This window comes from Seriola lalandi, unplaced genomic scaffold, assembly GCF_002814215.2.
Source record: "Seriola lalandi dorsalis isolate HSWRI2012SDOR001 ecotype SW California unplaced genomic scaffold, Sedor1 jcf7180002054581, whole genome shotgun sequence".
Lineage (NCBI taxonomy): Eukaryota > Metazoa > Chordata > Actinopteri > Carangiformes > Carangidae > Seriola > Seriola lalandi.
The window spans coordinates 1,341,658-1,363,536 of NW_019525134.1; the positions used below are offsets into that span (position 1 = coordinate 1,341,658).

At 42.4% G+C, this 21,879-nt stretch overlaps 1 protein-coding gene across 1 annotated transcript; it reads left to right on the top strand.

The window, feature by feature from the left end:
• The first annotated feature begins 187 nt into the window (after positions 1-187).
• Positions 188-20,059, top strand: kdm6bb (lysine (K)-specific demethylase 6B, b). Its single transcript, XM_023418270.2, has 22 exons — positions 188-344; positions 2,667-2,804; positions 5,243-5,300; positions 5,845-5,968; positions 7,460-7,516; positions 7,806-8,025; positions 8,149-8,394; positions 8,525-8,680; positions 8,765-9,049; positions 9,228-11,854; positions 11,966-12,092; positions 12,483-12,588; positions 13,201-13,406; positions 14,152-14,336; positions 14,426-14,494; positions 14,573-14,721; positions 14,843-14,957; positions 15,038-15,225; positions 15,372-15,513; positions 15,597-15,723; positions 15,820-15,990; positions 17,083-20,059. Exons 4-22 carry the CDS (start codon positions 5,850-5,852, stop codon positions 17,104-17,106), a joined length of 5,319 nt encoding a protein of 1,772 aa, XP_023274038.1. The 5' UTR covers positions 188-344; positions 2,667-2,804; positions 5,243-5,300; positions 5,845-5,849; the 3' UTR covers positions 17,107-20,059.
• Positions 20,060-21,879: the final 1,820 nt, after the last annotated feature.

The following is a 21,879-nucleotide window of genomic DNA, read 5'->3' on the forward strand; positions in this document are numbered from 1 at the left end:
AGAAATAAAGAGCCCCTCCATGCCTCTCTGTCTGCTGTGTTTCCCCTCCTCCTGCCTCCTCTTGTTCACTGCAAAATGTTAGAGATACGAGATTCTGCCCTCTCATTGGTTCATGTCCTGTGATTGGCAGCTCGCCGGCCCGCCTCCGTCGGTCTCTGCACATGGATCGGTCTGCTATGAGAGCCCCAGCATCAGAGAGTGGAGTGAGGAAACAGGAAGAGGAGGAGAGGGGAAGAAAGGAGACAGAGGAGAGGATCGGGTGAGACAAGGTGGCGAGGAGTGAAAGGGAGGAAAAGGGGAGCAGAGGGGCGTGTGGACCAAAGAGAACCAAGACAACAAAAGAGGTAAAGGAGAAGTACAGAGGAGCAACTTGATGTGCTTTTTGCTTATGGCTGAATGGAAATATACTGCATGCATTGAACAGTGTGAGAGGGTGAATGTGTGTGTTTCTCTTTTCTGTCCTGTGTTTGTTTACATGTGTTGATCTTTGTGTTTTCTGTGTGTCATTGTTCTGAATGATCTGAACATACTGCAGTGTGTCTGCAGACTGTGCTGCACATTCATGCATGAAGCTCACACACACACACACACACACACACACACACACACACACACACACACACAAACATGCCGGCTAATATTCAACAGTTTCACAGAGCTCAAATGTAACCACAAGTGTAACCTCACAGTTCCCCTCCACTACATTCATCATTTCACATTTCTGCAATGTGTCTGCACGTGAGCATGTCTGCATGTGTGTGTGTGTGCGTGTGCATGTGGTGTGTAGTGTGAGTGTGTGTGTGTGTGTGTGTTTGGGGGAGGTTTACAATAGTCAGGAGCTTCAGTGTGACAGAGTGTGATGATTAATCTCCATGTAGCCTGATGTCTAAACTGTGTCACAGACTGTACAGCACTCAGCTCCACTGAAACTTCAGCTCAGTTTGTTGAACACAAACCTTCTCACTTTGTTGTGTTTTTATAAAATAACCGGCTCAGATGTTTGACTGACACATTTTTAAGTTGTTTGAAACAGAATAAACAAAAGGACATTTAGGGTTATTGTCCCCAATGTGCAACATGAACCCAGTCTATGCTTTCAGTTGCTACGTTGGTAACCTCCCGGATGTGCAATTGTAGGTTACCATTAACCACACAAACCAGGTGTCTGGCGCTCACACACACACATGCATGGAGTGTCTTCTCCGAACCTGTTAACCTCCTTCATTGTCTTTGTTCACTAGAAGCTGTAGGTTTTGCATTGTTTGCAAAAGACACCCCTCTTTCTTGCTCTTGACCTTGCCTTGGTACATTCCAGTACCCCTCAGAGGGCTGTGCTTTATGGAGCATACACTGGGAGAAGCTGCTGTTATAGAAAGGGAGAAGGGGATGGAGCAGAGTGAAGCGGAGCTGCAGGGATGTTATTTTTAGAAATGTGATTGATATTCGGCTCATACTGTACTTTTTTTCCCCGTGATCGTGACGCTATTTCAGGCCTGTATCCAATAAAATCATACATGTGCATGCACTCAGGGTGGGTTGTCTGTGCTGCTTCTGTCCGTCTGCATGTTGTAGCTTCTCACTTCCCCTCCATCTGTTCTCTTCATGTCTCTGCTCCTCGTGTTAGCTAGCTTAGGAGCCACCAGAGACAGGCCTGGTCTGGTGCAGCCCATCCTTCCTTTTATGGTATAGGAAGCAGTATCCTTACTACACACATGCACACGCGCACACACACACACACACACACACACACACAAACACACACACGTAAAAGTCTCAGCAAGAGATGCACATCTGCAGTGGTTCACTGCAGCTAGCAAGCAGCTCCAGATGGTATGAGATGTGAAAGAATGTGACAAACTGTTGATTTGTCCAAACGAGGACACAGAGTGTGTTTTAAGATCAGAGACTTCCTCACTACTCACTGAATGTTTGTTCAGCTGACAGAGCTGCTGTACAACTGCTGCAGACATCTGAGAAGAGTGAGCAGAGAAAAGAAGAGAGAGATGTAGAAGTATACATTAAATCCTATGGACTCTCTCCATCCCCCACTCTCTCTCTCGCTCTCTCTCTCTCTCTCCATGTTATAATCACACACACACACACGCGCGCGCGCAAACACTCCCCTCTTTGCTTGAGGCCTTGCTCCTAGCTCTGGACTAAATGATATCATCGGTTGCCAGGGATACAAGGACACAGCGTGCAGAGAAAAAGGGAGGGTGAGGCATAGGCAGAGCCATGCACATAGCCTGAGAGAGAAAGGAAGGAGGCTGGCATATTGGGTATCAAGAAAGAAAATAAGCCTTGTTGAAACAAGTAGTGAAGATAGCAAAAGGCGAAGGGGCAGGGTCATGAAGAGGAAAGAAAGCCTGCCTGCCTGTCAAAGGTTACTGGCCCAACCTCTCCCTTCTTTCTTACATTTCATTCTCCCTCTTTGTCTAGAGAGGGTCAGAAAATGCAACAGTGCAGATGAGTGTGACAGCATGTGTTGTAGGAGATGAGAGACAAGAATAGAAAGGAAGAGAAGTGCAGCAATACCTGAGGGATGGACGAGAGATACTGTCCTTGATTTGAAACAATAAAACCTTCCTGTCTTGTACATGTGTGCACCAAATGACTGGTATTTCCTCACTCTCTCTCCACTGTGTGTGTCTGTGTATGTTTGCCAGCGAGCGGAGGATGAGCATGTCTATTTAAAGGGATCTGAGACTGCACAGGTCTGCTGTCTTTCTATTCCTGACTGGCGGCATCATTGAATTTGGACCAGAGAGTCTGTCTCCCCCTTTTCTCTCAGTGCTCACTGCAAGGTAAGATTGGTTACAGGGATCAACATGTACACACAAACACACACACACACACACACACACACACACACTATTAGGTTTCAAATAAATGTGTCCGATTTGCACCTGGCAATCGGGATTCATGTGGTGAGATTGTAAAAGGTTAGAGAGCCAAATGGGAGTTTGAGCAGCAGAGACAATGCATGGTTATCCCATGCTCCATTCTCCCTGTGTGGTGACAGAGAGATGACCAGGGTTTCCTTGGTGACAGCAGGCAGAGAGGAAGCAGACTGAAGGGAGCAGACAGCGGGTTTAGTCCATGAGGAGGTGACAACCATCCAGCAGTGTGAGCAGTGAAATGTTTAAAGTGTAAAGCATCATTTGTGCACGGACACACCACAATACAAACAGCACTGTAGTATCTTTAAAGTAATTCTATACAGCTGGTATTCAACACAACGCACTGCTACTTACTGCCCTGTTTGCAGTGCGCACTTCTTTTCTTTAAGGTTTTCTCACTGTGGAGCAACAGAAAATTAACCCCTTTTGCACATGACATCATTTGGCCTCTGCGCTGAAGTCCAGATGTTTCAAATGACCCCCGCACAGATGGGTTAAATATTGGAGGAAGTGAGCCATTGTTGCATAGACTCAAATGTAAGCTGTTGTTGACTTTACCCCCCCAACACTGTAACAGAAGTGTGTGTTCCCAATCTGAGAGGATCTACATCATCTGCTCTCTGTGTAATGTTGCTCAATACTAGAAAGCTCGGGGTCAACAGCATGTGGTGATGGTGTGTGTATAGAAATGTTGTAACATCGCAAAGTTGAAACACAGTTTACAGGTTGTTTGTGTCACATTTTTGGAAACAGATTCAAACAACAGGCAACTCTGAGAATAAAGTCATCCAAACAAGATCCTGTATAACCTGATATCCTGACCTGATATGTAGAGGTTATATCTAATATCCTATAGATAAGCAAAGACAGCTTTAAAGCAAAATATTGTCCGATGATGAAGAGGTTGTTGGAGAATTAGTGCAAATTGTAGAAGCTCATAAAACTAGCCTTTCAAAAAGCCGATTGTAGTGGAACATGAGATATGAGGATTAGTGTGGATATTACCAGACATTTTTGTCTATTGTACAGCTTTATATAGCAGCTGATGGCACACAGTGCTGTATGTTAGGATAAAGTCATGTAGTCCTACTTGACCGTACGTAGCAGCGGACACTGGATGCACATAAAGGTCTCTCATGTCTTCTTCCTACTCTAAAAATAAATCTAAATGCATTTGACTCTAAAAAGCCTAAAGCCACAGCAGTAAGAAGTGTCTGGCTTCAGTTGCTCCAGCAACTGGTTGGAAGTGGACGCTCAGGAAGGGGCTGCTCACTTGGCTCAGACTTTGGCTTTCACAGAAAGGTTATTATAGCACAACACCACAACAGTTTTACCACAAACAAACCTTCATGGAACAAACCTGCAGCGCAAAGAAACACACCGCTGGGGAAGTGGTAAATGTTCCACAGTGGCTGTTCAGACTATGTATAGAAAGCTGTGCTAAATGAATGCATGTTGAGTTGCAACCTATCACCGGTGCACCAAAGTTGATCTTTACAAGGTCAGCTTCCTTCAGCACAGTGTCGTCAGTGTTGAAGTGTCTGACAGCAGCAATAGAGACAGGAAGAGATCTCTTCTGTCCTTGGTAGAAGAGACTCTTCAGTTTTAAACAAAGGGAAAAAATCAATAAAAATGAGAGCAGGCAGAATAAGCTTGGGAGGCTTGGAATTAGAACTTATGATCAGACAATAAGAGACAACTTGAATCTCAGCAGAGACACAACCGGGTGTAGTGGATCAGTTTTCAGTGGGCAGCTATAGAACTCACTGTGCCTCTGGAAGTTTGTGTACCTGAAGCAAATAAAAGAAAAAGAACGTAGATCCTGAAGATAGAAGATCCATGTTGATTTGAAACGCATTCAGCAGCAGTTCTCTCTGAGAATCAGGGGTAAGAAAAACTCTATAGCAGCACTGCCTGCCATGATTTTTCTTCTTCTTTGCTCTTAAAGGGAGGTTGCCATGGTCCTTCGTCTTACTGCCATGTTTTTTCATCATTGGATAGCCACTGGCTGTGGTGGCTGCTGGGAAGCAGCGATTAGAGAGACTGAATGCACAATGCAGCTCTGGCTGACTGATGATATGACCACTGAACAGATACAGAGCAGCAGAAAATGCAGCATGAGGAAATAAAATCTACTGTAATGACACTTTGGTGCTGACGTTCATCACAGACTCACAAAGCCTTTTTGTCGTTAAGCCAGAACAAAGTTAATGTGTGGACATGGTATAGAATATAACAATATATAATAATAATAATAATATACAGTATGTATAATATATACATGTTTTTCTCTCTCTAGTCACACACAGAATTTATCTCTCAACCATGTGTCTTGTCCACAGGCTGTTGTTTTGCTCTCAGGTGTGAAGTGGAGGGCCTCTCAAATACAGACCAAGACTGGTAACCACAGCACATTTGTCTGTGTGTGTGTGTGTGTGTGGTGTGTGTGTGTGTGTGTGTGTGTGTGTGTGTGTCTATTTAAATGCAAATATATATCATGTGCATGAGTAACAGAAAATGAGATGTACATAGATAATTGTTTAGCTGCTGAAATGTCATCAAACCCTTAATATACCCGTGTGTGAGTCGCTCCATGTTGTGTTTCGTGAGTGTTCACTTTCTGCGTTAATTGGATTTCACTTTAATTGATCAGGGGCTCCTTCCCTTGGGGCTTCTTCAAAAGAATAAGTCAGTGAGTCGAACAGTTTTCTGAATCAGCATTTCAGGATTAAATATTCCCTTACTTTTGTCACACATCGTGTAAGTGTAAGAATTACTCACAAATGAAACTGTACAATGCAAACCGGTGGATAAATCTGACTGTTTGAAAGTGGCAGCACTTCTGTGTTGCATTTCACAGTATGTAGTCATACTTTCTTATTTATTTGTTTATGTTCATTCAAAATCTTAACACCATATGCATTAAAGCACATGTGTGTTTCAGGCTGCATGTATCACCCAGCAGAGCTGTACTCTGGCCGTAACACATGGGACTCCTATCCAGCTGGAGGACCTAACAGAGGACAATGGGCTCCTGTGAACAGTCGCGTCTGGAGCCACACAAACAGGTCAGCAGCACCATCAACGCACATAGGACATTATTAGTGTTACCTGAACATATCATTTCAGATGCAGTGGAAATAAACTCTTATGTACTTTTTCTTTACTGATAAATACATTATGACATAAAACCATAAACCATAACATAAACCTCCAATACAACTACATTAAACATGGTAGTTGTTCCACTCTCCACTCAGTGGGAGTGGAGAGTGGAACAACTTGAGACTTGAACTTCCCCAACAAGGGTCATTCCAGCAGGTGGGACTCCAGCCTTTGTTGTCTGGGTTGATTTAAGATAAGCACCACTTTATGGGGCTGACTGATTAACTGAAAATGGGATGAGCATATTCATGAACAGCTCATACTTCAGCTGCAGCAGTGAGCATGGACTCAGCCTCACAGTTTAAACACAACTGGTGAATGAAACCATAACTTCAGCTGCAGCTGAGAGAAGCCACAGACTATTGAGCCGCAGCAGCTGGAGGAAGCTCCAATGAATGTGATTGTAACTTCAGCTATGTCTATGTGGTCGTGGCTATAGAGACAGTTGTGACTCTGATAAAGAGGTATGACTCTCAAACTCTAAATAATTGCATTGCATAAGTTCCATCAACATGGGGGGGGGGGGGGGGGGGGGGGGTGATAAATGGGCAGATGAATTTGTCAGATGTTGAAGGACAGACCGGCCCACACTGGAAACACTGTAAGCTAATGCTAGGCTAGCAAAAGTGAAGTTTGCAATTTACATAAATGTCAATGTTAGCGCTACTAAAGTTGTCAGATGACAGATGAATCCACTTGCTTGTGCAAACATTAAACATTAACTAATGTTATTTGGTTTCATAATCAACCTGCATCAATGATACAATAATATGACACTGGAGCAAGTGCATCACTGCTAACTTAACCAGATGTAAAGATAGCTGGGCAGCTAACGTTACATTCCAAGCTTGATCACATCCAGTGTGTTGAAGGCTGAACAAAACATGTTCGAGATCTGTGTTGATGTTTCAGAATGAATCTATTTCTTTCCTATTGTGTCATGTAGCTCTATCAAACAGTAGTGTTAGCTAAGAAGTTGTTGAATGCTAACATTACCTGTTGTAGCTCATGGGTTATCAAATATTTAGTTTTACCTTGAAATATAGGTCGATCTTCCTTCGGATTTTCACAGCAGTACAACATTGGGTTACAGCATTTCAGAGGAAAATGGCCGCCGTGTGACTATGATCGTTGGGGTTAAATAATCCTAGCAGAGACACTTGATTAACAAGCCATGCCAATTCAGTGTGGTCAAAGAGGGTTTTTTTTTAAAACTTATTTTATCACGGTTGCCAAAGCTTGTATCACCACTGAGGTCCTGTTGAGTCAGACAATCAGGGAAAGACCATATACTCACAGAAAACACTGGGAAAGAAGAATGACAGGTTCAGAAAGACGTACAAGTTTGGCTTTAACCTTGTAGCTTTCTTTTGTTTTTTTTGTCATTACTACAGATGCCAAGGAGGGCGCAATCAATCACATCATCCACTATCAAGTCGTTTTTATAATAGGTGAGTGTAAGAATTTCATCATTCATACACTGCACTGAAAATGTGACACGTTCTATTGCTTCTCTTTATCTCCTTTTAAGGTTTTGTGCTGTCATGTATTTGTTACTTGGATGGATGGAGGGAAACGTTTGTAAATTTGCCATTTGAGCAACAGAACTTGACGCTTTGACGGATATGAGTATTCACTTGACATGTGAAGTCCCACTTGTGTCATGCTGTGGCGTCGCTGTTTTGAATCTCTTTCTACGCCATGATACTTGTTGTTAAGTTCAGTGGGTCTTTTTCTCAGGGGGGAGAGAACAGTTAACCATGTTCAGGACAAAGGTATCTCAAAGGGGCACAGGCAGCATCTACGTCTCTGGGATGGTAAAGAGCAGCTGTTTGATGCCCAGAGCTGGCATCACAACTCCACACGCTCATTCCACAACCGAACTACCACCAACAACGGTTACCTAACAGGACCCGGCGAGCGCTACACATCCTGGGACAACAACCTCAGCAACTCTGTGGTGAGCCATGCAGATCAGGAACAATCTTCTTTTCAAAGGAGTCAATGTTGTTATTGCAGCTAGAAGTGTGTCGTCTTTTGACTCTTTGATGATGGCTGAACGTTTTCTGCCTCTGACTGTTAGCATGGGGGTCCTCGTCTGCACCGCAACAACAGAGAACTCCAGTCCCCACCAGAGAGATGGGCCCCCACAGACTGCCGCAGGAGCTTTCCAGGCAGATTGATAAACAACAGGCCGGGCCCCTGGAAACGGCCAGCCCTCCATCAGCGGCGAGACCAATTACACCAGCACAGTCCACCCCCACAGCACCCCTTATCCCCAAGGGAGGAGTGTCCTGCTAAGAGGAGGAGGGACTCTGGCCCTGATCAGGTACAACAAACTCTGATTCCTTTGTTAAACGCAGCCTATATATCTGCACATGACATTTCAGTTCGGTGCAACAGCACCACCCATTGGTAAATCATCCAGTATGACAGGATCTCGCTGCTTGTCTCTTCAGTCATCTCATCCAGGATCAAGGCATTTACCTTTACTTGCCCACGCCCCATCACCACTTCGCCACCACCGCTGCAACCAAGATGACTGGAGGCCTCTTAATGACAGGGCGGGTCCTTGCCACCACTCTGACCACAGGACCTCAACAACACAGCAACAGGTAAGATCATCAGGGAATTTTTGCTGAAAAAAACTGAAGTGATAATTCCTTGTTAATTTCTTCTGTTGGTCTTGAAATTGGCAGGAAACCTCTAAAGTGCGAGCTGGAGGACATGGCTTCAGTAACAGCAGCCTAGCAGCTCTCAACCAGAGTTGTGGCAGCAGACCGCCACATCACGGAAGCAGAGGGAAGGTCGAGCGGAAAATCTCGTCTTCACCAGCAGACCACACCCGTGTGCCTTACAGCCACCAAAACCATCATTACCACTATCAGCGGCACACAGGCCACCCCAGAGCCCTACAGCACAACCCCCCGCTACACCCTCTGGAGGAGAAGGACCCACGGAGCCATCACCACAAACAAAGCACAGTAAGAAACAAACACAGGAACAGCATGAACACAGAAACACGTCTATGTTTTACAAGCTGTTACTAAATGTGTAGATTTATCAAGCACGTATGTTAGATATGAAAGTTCTCCTTTTTTCAGAATAAGAGCACATATACTAGATATGATTTGACTTAATCTTGTAATATTAACTCTGCAGGAACCTCAACGCACTCATCAAAGAGGAAATTCAAGGGATCCAGCCCTCTCCAAGTCTTCTGGTGCAGACTCTCCTCCATACTCATCCCTCCTCTGCGGTCCTAAGGATGGAGGTTCTACTGCCAGCAGTCCACGTGCTCCCTGCAGTCCCTCGTCATACACGGCAGCCAGTGGCAGAAAAGATCCATCAATCATTCGTCAGTGTAGTCCTGGCCTCAGTGGACAGCAGAAACTCCAGGGAAGCCCCAGTCACACCCCAAGACCTAGCCTGACATCCACAACGTCTCTTACATCTCACAACGGTCCAAAACCCAGGTTTTCAGATATCAAGTACAGAAAGACCTCACAGCCCCTCTGCTCACGACAGTTGCCCCACAGCAGATCGAGAGCAAACAAGTCCGAGAAGGAGGTGGAAGATCACAAAAAGCCTGAGTTCAAACAAAAAGATAAGCTGGGGAAAAAGGAGAGAAAGGGAGAAGTTCAAAAGACAAACAGAAAGGGCGAAGAAAGAAAAAGGCGGAAGAAAAAAGAAGAGAAAAGATTGGGCGACAGAAAAAAGAAAAGAGATAAATCACTTAAGAAAGAAAGAAAGTTAGGTTTGAAAATCACAAAAAAGGAGACATCCCACTCCGTCTCTTCTTCCAGCTCTTCAGGAGAAGTTAAAACGAGTAAAATGGAGTCGACAAATCCGGAGAATCAAAGCCAGTCAACATCCAAACACAAGCACAGGGTGAGAAGTGAGCGAGCAGAGGGGACACACAGGCCATCTGCCAATATTCCTCATCCCAGCTGCACTTCACCACAGCCGTCCTCAAAATCTGAAAATCACAAAATGTCCAAAAAGAGCAACAGTGCCCAGAAACTCCCTGTCAAGAATCTACTCCTGCAGTCTCTTCCCAGGAACACAAGCCCCAATCAGACCAGCAAGAAACCCACCGTCGTCTCATCCCGATCAGGAGACGGAACAAAAGAAAAGCCTGATGAAACCCTCCCTACACTTTTGTTTAAAGCCTTAGCACCACTCAGTACAGCATGCTCTGTCAGCTTAGAGCGGCCCGTCCACGGCAAAGACAGAAGCCAGGGAGGAGTTCTCAACGCTCCAGATCTCCAGCCTGTGGCTGTGATGGGAAATCTGAGGGAAATGGGAGACAACCTTGCAAACACTCCACCTGTCCTGAGCTGGCAGGGATCTCCAGTATCAGTTCTGGGAGAGGATGAGGAGGAGCTAGAAAAGGGAGTGATAAGTAGACCTGTCCTGCAGCCCAGCCCCACCCAGTGCTTTTCTCCTCCTCCTGTAGACAACGAGAGCATTGAAAATATGAATAAGGAGCCTTGTGAAAGTATTCTGGCTGATTATTCCCACAACGACAGGTCTGAAGACTGTGATCCGCCCTCTACAGCTGAACAAGTTGCTGAGGAAGAAAAGGAAGACGACGTGGACAGCAGTGGGGAAACTTCTGGCTCTCTTCTTCGTGAGCTTCGCCACCATAAAGCGGGGTTGGATGATGTCTTCAAGAGCCTGGCCACCTTCCTCGGAGGCCAGAGGGTCTCGTGTCGAGGCGGACCGTTTGGCGGGCCCCCTGCTGTCACTGCAGGAGGGGTGAAGTACTCTTCTTCTCTTGCGGAGATCCACTGTCATGAGCATCACGACTTCTCCCCCAACTCAGATCCCACTGCATCGTCTACACCCAGTAATCAATCACCTACTCACAGTACCTCAGACACACGTTTGAAATCCCACAGTCTGACGGATCTGAGTAAACCCGGTGTGGACGCCCTGGTGCAGGAGAAGCAGGAAGAGACAGAGGATGATATGAAAGCAAAACAAGAAGGTAAGGATGCAGAGACCCTCCCTCGGAGCATTGAGTCATCTCTTTTGGACGGGTCGCTGAGTGCAGAGCTGAGACTGACCACCACAAATACAACCTCTTTCACCGGCCTCCTCACTGTTTCCACCAAGGAAGAGAGAGAGCACAGCAAAGAGACAGAACACAGACATACAGACAGAAAAAGAAAACAAAAGGAAAGGGACGGAGGAAGAGAAGGAGAGATCAAGATAAAGATAAAGGCAGAGGAAAGCAGCGTCATCTGCCCTAAGAACAAAGTAAATGAAATAAAGGATTTGGAAGAAAGGGATATCTCATCCTTGGAGCCAGTCATCTCCAGAAGCTCACCCAGACCTCTCAAAGAAAGTATGAAGGGCCAGATTTGTCAGGAAAATCAAACCCCGCACAGCAAAGACATCCAGAGAGAGAAGGTGGACAGCGGGAACGCCGAGGTAAAGGTAGCAACGGAGAGGAAGGAAGCCGAGTTGGAAAATAAGAAATCGTCAGCAGCTAGAAAAAAGGATACCAAGACATCAAACTCAGCGTCAACTGTAACAATCAACACATCCAAACTATGTGTCTCCACACCAGCAAGTAAACCTCCCTGCTCACTGGCTCCGGTCGATCCACTGAAACTGAAAGCGCTGTCCATGGGCTTGTGTAAGGAGCTAAAGATCCTCCTGATTAAAGTGGAGAGTGCTGGAAGACAAACGTTCAACATATCAGAGGTGGAGGAGCAAAGAATCCCATTTTCCAAGATCAACATCGAAAACACGGCAACTGAAGTGATCAGAGCCTGCAAGTGAGTTCTCGGACAGAGATCTGGGTGTCTCATTAAACAGAGCGGCTTTTACATGTAACTTGTTCCTCTTGATGAATTTTCATCTTTTATCGCTCTGTCATCTTTTTCCAGGGGGACGAGGGTGAAGGGGAAATTCAAGGAGTCGTACCTGCTGCCCACTTTCTCTGTTAAACCTAACATTGCCATCAAGACCCCCATTCCTCGAGAAAAGCTTAACCCTCCAACACCAAGTATCTATGTGAGTCCTCACAGCTCAGCAGAATCAAAACTACCCAGCCGAACAAGTAAAATCATCAAGTATTTAATGTTAAAATCTTGTTTTTAGCCAAGCTAGCAAGGGTCCTGTTGACATGTATGCTTCAGAGTGAGTCTAACTAGCGGATGGATTGCCAATAAATACAGTACAGACATTCATTAGACATTTTAATTAGTTACAGCCACGCAGAGCTGCAGACACTAAGTCTTGTTTGTATATGAATAAAAACTGTAAATCACCAACATAACTTTGATTTATTTAAAATCACTTGGAACATTTCTTGAATGGCAGCACATTTCCCGCCAACTGTGAGTGTTTTTAATTTGTTTTTAAGACGAATACGTTCATTGCTTTGCTGTGTTGTCTCTGCAGTTGGAGAGCAAGAGGGACGCCTTCTCTCCAGTTCTTCTTCAGTTCTGCACCGATCCCAAAAATGCTGTTACTGTCATCAGAGGACTTGCTGGCTCCCTCCGCCTTAGTAAGTTTATCCACCGCACTCATCTCAGCTAAGTTACTGCACACTCTGTTTACTCTATTCAGCCCAACAGAACTGATCAAATTACATTCAGTCTAAAGTTTTGTTGAATAGTGAAACAGGCAGGGAGCAGGAGCAGAGACCGGAAAAGAGAAGGCCGCATTGATTCTTCATACATGAACACAGAATATCATTAATCATTATTATTCCAGATAGTAGACTTTTTAGATGTTTGATATATTCAGTAATTTCTATAATAAAGATATGTGTGAGATCTTCTCTCCACTGTGTTTGACATGGATGCTGCATCTTTTCACAGTCTGTGAGGTTTTAGAAACCGGATAAAACTGTCGACCAAAACTCTGTCACCAAACCACCAATAGGACACCACACAGAGCTGCACTGTCACACACTCTGTACACAAGACATCACATGTTTTTATGATCCATATTTGAATGCAGACCATGTCTGCTCACCCATGACATGATGGCTGTGCTACAGGGAGGTTGTATTGAGAATTGCTGCTTTGAATGTATTTCCATATTTCAGTGTGTGTATTTTACAACTATCAGGCAGATACTGTTATTTGATCATTACCTCTGCTCCCTGCGGTAGACCTTGGTCTGTTCTCCACCAAATCTCTGGTGGAGGCCAACGCGGACCATGCAGTGGAGGTGAGGACTCAGGTTCAGCAGCCGGCCGATGAGAACTGGGATCCCAGTGGCTCAGCGCAGACGTGGCCGTGTGAAAGCAGTCGCTCACACACCACCATCGCCAAATACGCCCAGTACCAGGCGTCCAGCTTCCAGGAGAGCCTGCAGGTAGACATTTTCCCTCATGGCACACACATGAACACAACACAGTTCAGTGCTAAATGCATTATTACTGTAACTGACTTACACCCGCTTGTATCACAACTCTTATACAAAACCAGAGGTGCGTGTTTTACAGGGCCTCACTGGAGAGTCACACACCAGGTGTCCAGACCTGTCGTCATGCACAGATGTTCTGTCTGAGGAGGAAACACTCATTAGACTTGACATCACAGTGTCTTAATCTGAATGATTTCAGAGTTTAAATATAATAAAGATTTAAAGAAAGTAAAATATAAAACTAAGACATATAAGTGGTAGACGGATTTGCTTTACTTCATGTCAAACTGTCTTTAATTCAATTAAAATGAAACCCACAGACGTGGCCGGACAGGCAGATGTAGATGAATGTGCACTTCCTCATCAGGCTGAAATTAGTGATTCACAACAAGTTTGTCCAGTTGGTAAACAGACTGTGGTGAATCCAATTCAGATTCCACATGTATGTAAATGCATAATTGTAAATGCTCTTGCATAAGGGCCATTGTGCATCAAAGTATAGTAAAGTATGTATGTTTCTGTTAATCATCAGCTGGTCAAGTGTATGGACCGATGAAATCCACGTGTGTTAGGTAAATAATGATTGAATTCACAGGGATCCTTGTCCAGGATCTCCAAAGTAAATGATGTAATGATGTATTTCTTTTTAGCTGTTGGCCAACCTGTCAGCTAAGCTCATGTAGATGTGTTATAGGAGGAGAAGGAGAGTGAGAATGAAGAGGAAGGAGAGCAGACCGAGACCTCAGACCCAGCAGCGCCTGCAAAAGCCGGTCTGACGTTAGCCAACAGTAAAGGAAGTCCCGCCTCGGCTTCCATTAAAGCCAGTTCTGCTCCCGTCCTCAGTAAAGCCCACTCTGTTCTTTCCACCAGCACACCCAGGTTAGCACAACGCTGTGATCTGTTTGTGTTGGATTCACTGTGTCACTGTGTGAACAACATTCAAACTCAGACTTTGTTGTTTCCCTCAGCTCAGAGCAGAAAACGGTCGGAAAGATCATCAAATTTGGGACCAACATTGATCTGTCAGACCCTAAAAGGTGAGAGGAAGTTATTGAAATCAGTCAAACCCGAAGCCGCTTATTGTTTCACATCGCCCCACATGTTTTTTTTCGAAGGTGGAAGCCCCAGCTGCAGGAGCTGCTGAAGCTGCCAGCTTTCATGCGAGTGGAATCCAGCAACAACATGCTCAGTCATGTCGGTCACACCATCCTGGGCATGAACACGGTCCAGCTCTACATGAAGGTGCCAGGCAGCCGCACGCCAGGTTAGCGTGTGTCCTAGATCACAACTGGACGCCTGTAATCCTATGATTTTACATTTTGTTTTAATGTTTCAAACGAAGGAAGTTTTAGATTCATAAACCGACTCTTTGCATCTCTCACCAGGTCACCAAGAGAACAACAATTTCTGCTCCGTCAACATCAACATCGGACCTGGTGACTGTGAGTGGTTTGCTGTCCATGAGAACTACTGGGGAGATATCAATAACTTCTGTGAGAAGTGAGTGAAGAGGCGGTTAGGTTTCACACATGATGCAGGTTTCAGTAAGTGTACCTGTTAAATTTCACGGTTTCCCTCAGGCATGGAGTAGACTACCTTACAGGGTCCTGGTGGCCGGTCCTGGAGGACCTCTACAGCTCCAACATTCCCGTGTACCGCTTCATTCAGAGGCCGGGCGACCTGGTGTGGATTAATGCAGGAACTGTGCACTGGGTCCAGGCAGTGGGCTGGTGCAACAACATCGCCTGGAACGTGGGACCACTCAACTGTAAGTTACAACAAGGACCAAGAGAGAAAGAGCTTCAACCCTGAGGGTCAGGGGTTGCTCTTCGTCTCGAATTACAAATGAAATATACAGTCTAACACGCTGCCTACCTTCAGCCTCACTGCTGTTTGTGTGTTCTGCTCTCCCAGCGTACCAATATCAACTCGCCCTGGAGCGCTTCGAGTGGAACGAGGTGAAGAAGGTTAAGTCAATCGTTCCAATGATCCATGTTTCCTGGAATGTGGCTCGCACCATCAAGATCACCGATCAGGATACCTTCAAGATGATCAAGTGAGATGTCTCTGTGCATGTTTACCATCTGTGTGTGTGTGTGTGTGTGTGTGTGTGTTCATATCTTTCTCTGTCTCTCTCAGATACTGCCTGATGCAGTCCATCAAGCACATCCAGATTCTGAGAGACCAGCTGGTGGCTGCAGGGAAGAAGATCTGTTACCAGAGCCGTGTGAAGGACGAGCCGGCCTACTACTGCAATGAGTGTGACGTGAGTCTCCCTGTCTGTCCATACAGGAAACTGTGCATCTGTGCATGTGGATGTAGATGTTTGATGAGCCGTGGGACCAAAACTGTGTTTGTGCAGGTGGAGGTGTTTGACCTGCTGTTTGTGACCAGTGAGAACAGCAGTAAGAAGACCTACGTGGTGCACTGTGAGGACTGTGCCCGAGCTAAGAGCCCGTGTCTGGCAGGAGTGGTGGTGCTGGAACAGTATCGAATAGAGGAGCTGATGAGAACCTACGACAGCTTCACGCTGGTCAGTGTCACTTTCTAATCCTGAACAGTAACAGTAAAGCCAAATGCTCCTCTGCTACAGTTCTTCTCAGATTAGGCACCGACAGTTTCACTGTGCTCCACCCAGATCAATCACAAATACTAGGCTGAAGAAAAAAATGACAAACACTTTATGACAAATTACACTTGAGATATGGCAAAAATGACACACATGTTCATCACCCAGATGTGTTAGGGAGCAGTGATTTTAGTTCACCAACTTCTCTGTGGTCAGCTTTCCTAAGCACACTGCAGTGTTCTGTAACAATCAGTATGAAGAGACTTGAATCCTGCTTTAGATGTTTCAGTGAATTCTGAGATGCATTTATTAGTTGTTGAAGTTTACGTTGTGATTTCTTTGAATAGTAGCTGCAGTCAGGTTTAAAGACTCGACTCTTGGTGCCTTTAAAGAAACTAACTTCCCTAAAAACAACTCTTAATGCAAGAAACATTTACATCACATCTTTTCACAACCTCCATGTTTGTCTGTTGCCTTCCTTTTGGCACTCATCACAAAAACTCATCACAGAGGACGTTTGTAATAAAGGCATTCACATCAGTCCAGTAACAGTGGGAGATGAAAATGTAAACTCCATAAAGCACTAATGCAAACTAATCGTTCACTGTGTTGGATTATAATGTTTCTACAGCAACTTTCAAGTGTCTGAGATCATTTTTTGCATCGTTTCACCAAACAGCTTGATCATGAACTCAGGCTAATGGCTGCTTTTACATTTTCAATCTAAAAAATATAAGTAAGTAAGTAATATAAGGAATATGTGATGTGTAGCTCACAGACCCAACAGTTTGTCTCCTTACCCAGTGGCTGCAGTAAAACCATTATCATTTATTCTAACACTGTGCTGGTTTTATATACTGGTTTCATTCACAGGAAATGTTTATCACAACCGGCTAACATGACAGTTCAGCACAAAGTAAAATAAATACACACATCTGGTCAGGGGGAATTGGTTTTAATTGATGATTGGTTTCTAAGTGATGATTTAATCTGCACACACGCCTTTTCTTAAGTGATCAGCTGAGCTCTGTGTCTTCCTCTCTTCTTCCTCCTCAGGCTCCATCACCCTTTTCAAAGTGACGACTCTTCCCTGGTGTCTTTCAGCCATAACCAAAACTCTAATGGCAGCACAAATGTTGCCTTCGAGGCAATCTATTCCTGCAAACACTTTCTGAATCAGCCAATCACGTTTACTCGGTATTGTTTACATCACATAATAAGGTATGGATACTCAGCCAATCCAACTATAGCTCACTGTCTTCCCCATACCAGCTGCTGATTGGACGTGTGTTTTGAAATAGAATGACTAGACTGGTACTTCTCATGAAAAGCATTTCTGACGTGTACAAAAAAACAAAAACAACAAAAAAAAAGAAAACACAATGTGAGCACTGCTAGCACTGAAAATCAGGTTATATGTTTAACGGACACTGCTGTGATTCAAAAGCGTCAAGTAGCCAGTTCTTTGTATTAATTCAGGTACTTTTATGCAAATTCAGTAGAACTTTTTTACACCAATCTAGTTATTCTATATGTCCATGAATTTGCTGTGATTCTATCGTACCAGCAGGGGAATTGCTTCACAGGAGAAGTAGCTGATTGTCACATTTGGCATCGTATTGGTTTCTGTTTTTGTTTGTTATTCAGGTAAACTCTGACATTTGTAACTCCTGTCTGTAAACTCTTTGAGGTGCTATTCCAATGTTATTTATTCTCGTTAGATACTTAAAAAGTTTTACCAGCCTAGAAGTACACCACATTGGCCTTGTGAACTGTATTTAGAGGAGAGGTAATTAGAGGATTAAACTCACACAAATAAGGTTTTATGTAAGTATAAAAAAACAAATCAAAAACTTTTATCAGTTTCTCTAAAATACGGGTTTACTAGAGGACTAATATGGTTTCATTCTTAGTTGGAAATCAAGTATGTAGATGGAAAATGAGGTTTTTTTTTTTATTTGTTTTTTCACAAGTCCAGCTATATAGTTGTTGCTGTGGTTACTATGATACACCCAGAAAACAGACATAGTGTTGTTTTTATTTTTGAAATGGGGACACAATCTCAGTTTTATACCTCTTTTGTTGCTACGTTCTTGTTTCTAGATGACAGAGAAAATTAATAATTGTAAATTGTGAATGAATTTACGGGATACACAGTGGTGTGCATAGACGCTGTATGAGGTGGGGGTCACTATAGTTGTTTGTGTCAGTGAAGTGCCCGTTGCAGTCTGCAAAAAGTTATATATATATATATATATATATATATATATATATACTGTATATGTCCAAAGAGACACACAATCATAATCTTCTAATGCAAAAGCCGACGAGGGCAGACAGATGATCAGACTGCAGGGCGCTTCAGTGTTTCCATTCTGCTCCACACATCCGTCCATCAGGCTGAGCTCCGTGCACTGTCACCGGCTTTCATACACTGTACTTCCAGTTACACCTGTGGAAGAGCCCACGAACTGAGACATGACAAAAAAAAGCCCAGTTTTTGTTTTTAAATGTCTTTTTTCCATCATTTAGACCGTCCTTCAAAACAAAAGCTCTCATTATGTTGATGCAACAAAGTCCGAACTTTGGCTTTAAATTCCAAAGTTTTGTATATTTATTTTTTTCAGTGACATGTGAATTTGATGATTTACTATAGGTATTATTTTTTATTTCTTTAATTGTTTTTGTCATGTTGTGTTTTGCATTTGCTTAAATGTTATAACAACGGAAAATATATTGACCAATAGCATTTGTTTCTATAAATACATAACATAAACAAACAGTATTAATAAGGATCTTTTAGATTTGTTTTCTGAAGATTTATTAGCATATGTACTAAGATGAAAAGAATTCCTGCAATAACTTAATATCAACTGAGTTATTGGTGTAGCTCGACTTCAGAGTACTTTTAATGACATGAAATGTGGTTATCACGTACCACACTGGACTGTATTCACTGGTTAGGCCTTTCTTTGTCTTTTAAATGGGTGTTCAGTATTACTGCTGTGAAGCCACTCTAATAACCCCCCCTTTCAGATCTTACCCCTTCCCTCATTAGTCTGTGCACACCATTCCATGTACATAATGTATCTGTTTTCAGGTTTACTAGAAGACTTATGTAGTTTTGTTCTCAATCAAAAATCTAATTTGTATATGGTCAAATTTGTCCACCTGAGTTGTTTGTTTTTGTTGTTGCTATATTATAATACACCCTAAAAAATATCCTGTTTCAATCTAGTTTAAATTACTGCAATGGGAGTTTCTTCCCACTTTTATACCTCTTTTTGTTGTCAGTTTCTGATTTTTAAATCACAGAGAAAATGGAAAATTGTAAATTGTGACATTATTTATACTGTACATGGTTGTTTTCTTATATATTTATTGCATTTCAAAGGGTACTTCACTTGATAAGGGGCTACAAGGTATTTTAAAAATGTAGTATGATCATAATGTGTGGATAGGGGAAGTGCAATCAGGGGGGCGGTTTAATTTTCATGGTGCTAGACCCCTCCTTGCCTCAATGCCCCCTCATTAAACAGCATATACTTATGTATGAACATAATTAACTGATACAGCTCAAACCAACCAGCTGGTGCTTCGAACCATTTCAACACAGTTTACTGGGAAGAGAAATGGAATGATGTCTTTGTACTGTATCGAACAGATAAATAAAAGATCTTTTTTAACTTTATTTCCATTGTATGAAATTCATAATCTTGTGAGGCATTAGTGGTTTTATTATGAGCATTAGCAGTAGTCGTAATTCTTGACTCTTTTGCAGAGACTTTTAGGGATGTGACTTTCAATGGCGTCGGGGGTTTGTTTTTTGTGTCTTGTCCTAATTATTAATATTATTTGAAGGATGTAATAATGCTCTTTTTCCTCTTAACTTGTTTGATTTATGCTGCACTTATTGTTTCAAAAAGAACTCACATAGAAGAAAACCTGAGCCAGACCTGTCTTAAATCCCTCTGTGATTTTTCTGTGACATATTGTATTGTTGTTCAAGAAAATAAAATGTTTTGATAAATTATTCAACATCGAGTCTTTGCCTTTGATTTCCTGTCTGTCGTCTCACTCAAAGCCTTGGTCTCAACATTGGTAGGGACGCAACAACCCCACCACCCCTCCAAAACACAGAGAGGCTTTTTGATGCCAGTATAAGGTCTGAATTTACATTCAGGAATGCCCATATGCAAATGTAATATATGTACATGTTTTGAATTTCTATAGATAATATGTATGTACATATGAAGTAAAATCATATATGTATTTAAGGTATAGCCTAAATATGTAAAAATTACATATGAAAACTGTTAGAAATTAGAACAATATCATATATTTACATACATGTCTTCTTAATGCAAACATGTATTTTAGTATGACTATTTATATTATACACGTATGTTACATAAATACATATCCATCCTAAATCCTGTCAGTATATGTTCATATAAGGCATCAAATGTGAAAAATGTCTTAGTATAGTAAGGCATAGAATTTCATATACATATATAAATATGTAGAGTAGTTAGAAACAAAAACATCAAAATACGTCATAGTATAGTGAGGCATGAAAATCTCATTATAATAAGGTATAAAAAGTTCATAGTACAATAAGGCATAAAAAAAGTCATGGTATAGTAAGTCATGAAAATGTCAAAAAACGTCATAGTATACTAAGGAATAAAATGTCATAGTATAGTATGGCATAAAAATGTAAAAAAAAAAACGTCACAGTATAGTAAAGCATAAAAGGTCATAAAAATGTCATAGTATGGTAAGGAATAAAACTACATAGTATAGTAAGGCTTATTAATGTCAAAATAACATCATGTTTTATTAAGGCATAAAAGGTCATAAAAAATCATAGTATGCTAAAAGATAAAACAACAAAGTATAGTGTGGCATAAAATGTTCAAAAACATCATAGTATAGTAAGATATAAAATGTTTAAAAAAAAACATCATAGTATAGTAAGATATAAAATGTTTAAAAAAAACATCATAGTATAGTAAGGCATAAAATGTAAAAAAAGGTCATAGTATGGTAAGTCATTACGCCACCTCAAGAACAATGTCTATTTTATTTTACATATACACACATTTAGATTGTAATTAAATCATAACTTACTACAACCTTGTTATTATAAACCCAAAATATTGTAAAGGAGCATTTTCCCTCATGACCTGGAGCATCTTACCCTGGTTTGTATATCTAACAAGTCAGGACAGATAAATACCTTTAGATAAATAAATGATCAGGAATTAAATACATAAAAAAATGAAATACATGTATACATGGTTAAATACAGGAAATATATTCAGATCAATATACATTTTCCATCAATTATTTATTGTTTTTAGGGGGACTTTACATTCACTTGTTAATTTTTAGTTACTGCTTTTTATTTATTTATTTAGCCTGTTTTTCTACCAACCTAGATAAGCCTTTATTTGCAGGAGAAAACACTTCATATTTACTCCAATCTCTCACTTTGTAGATGATTGCTCTTCTGGTCCCACAGTTCAAACATTAATATGTCAGCTTCCCTTTACAGCTGATGGCCACTGGGTGGCTCCACTGGACCAGCTAGCCAAGGAGGCTTCCCTCAGAGTTGGGTTGTAGCTGGAGAGGGCGATACTCATTTGTTTGCCCACAAAAATGTTTTCATGATACCATCTTGTCAAAGCTGCAGACGGCAGTTGCTCCGTGTATTTAAGATGGAGTGTAATCAGAAAGTAACAGAAACTAAACTGAATAATATGTCAATCTCTTTTTAAGCAGTAGAATGTCCTGGATGCTCGACTGAAAGAACACAGTCATACTGAACCTGCAGCTCATATCCTGTCA

Excerpts from the sequence above, each read along its gene's own strand:
- kdm6bb (XM_023418270.2), top strand. The coding sequence starts at position 5,850 with ATGTATCACCCAGCAGAGCTGTACTCTGGCCGTAACACATGGGACTCC. Across the intron at positions 5,969-7,459 it reads GTCTGGAGCCACACAAACAG|ATGCCAAGGAGGGCGCAATC; the intron begins GTCAGCAGCACC and ends TCATTACTACAG. Across the intron at positions 14,958-15,037 it reads ATCAATAACTTCTGTGAGAA|GCATGGAGTAGACTACCTTA; the intron begins GTGAGTGAAGAG and ends GGTTTCCCTCAG.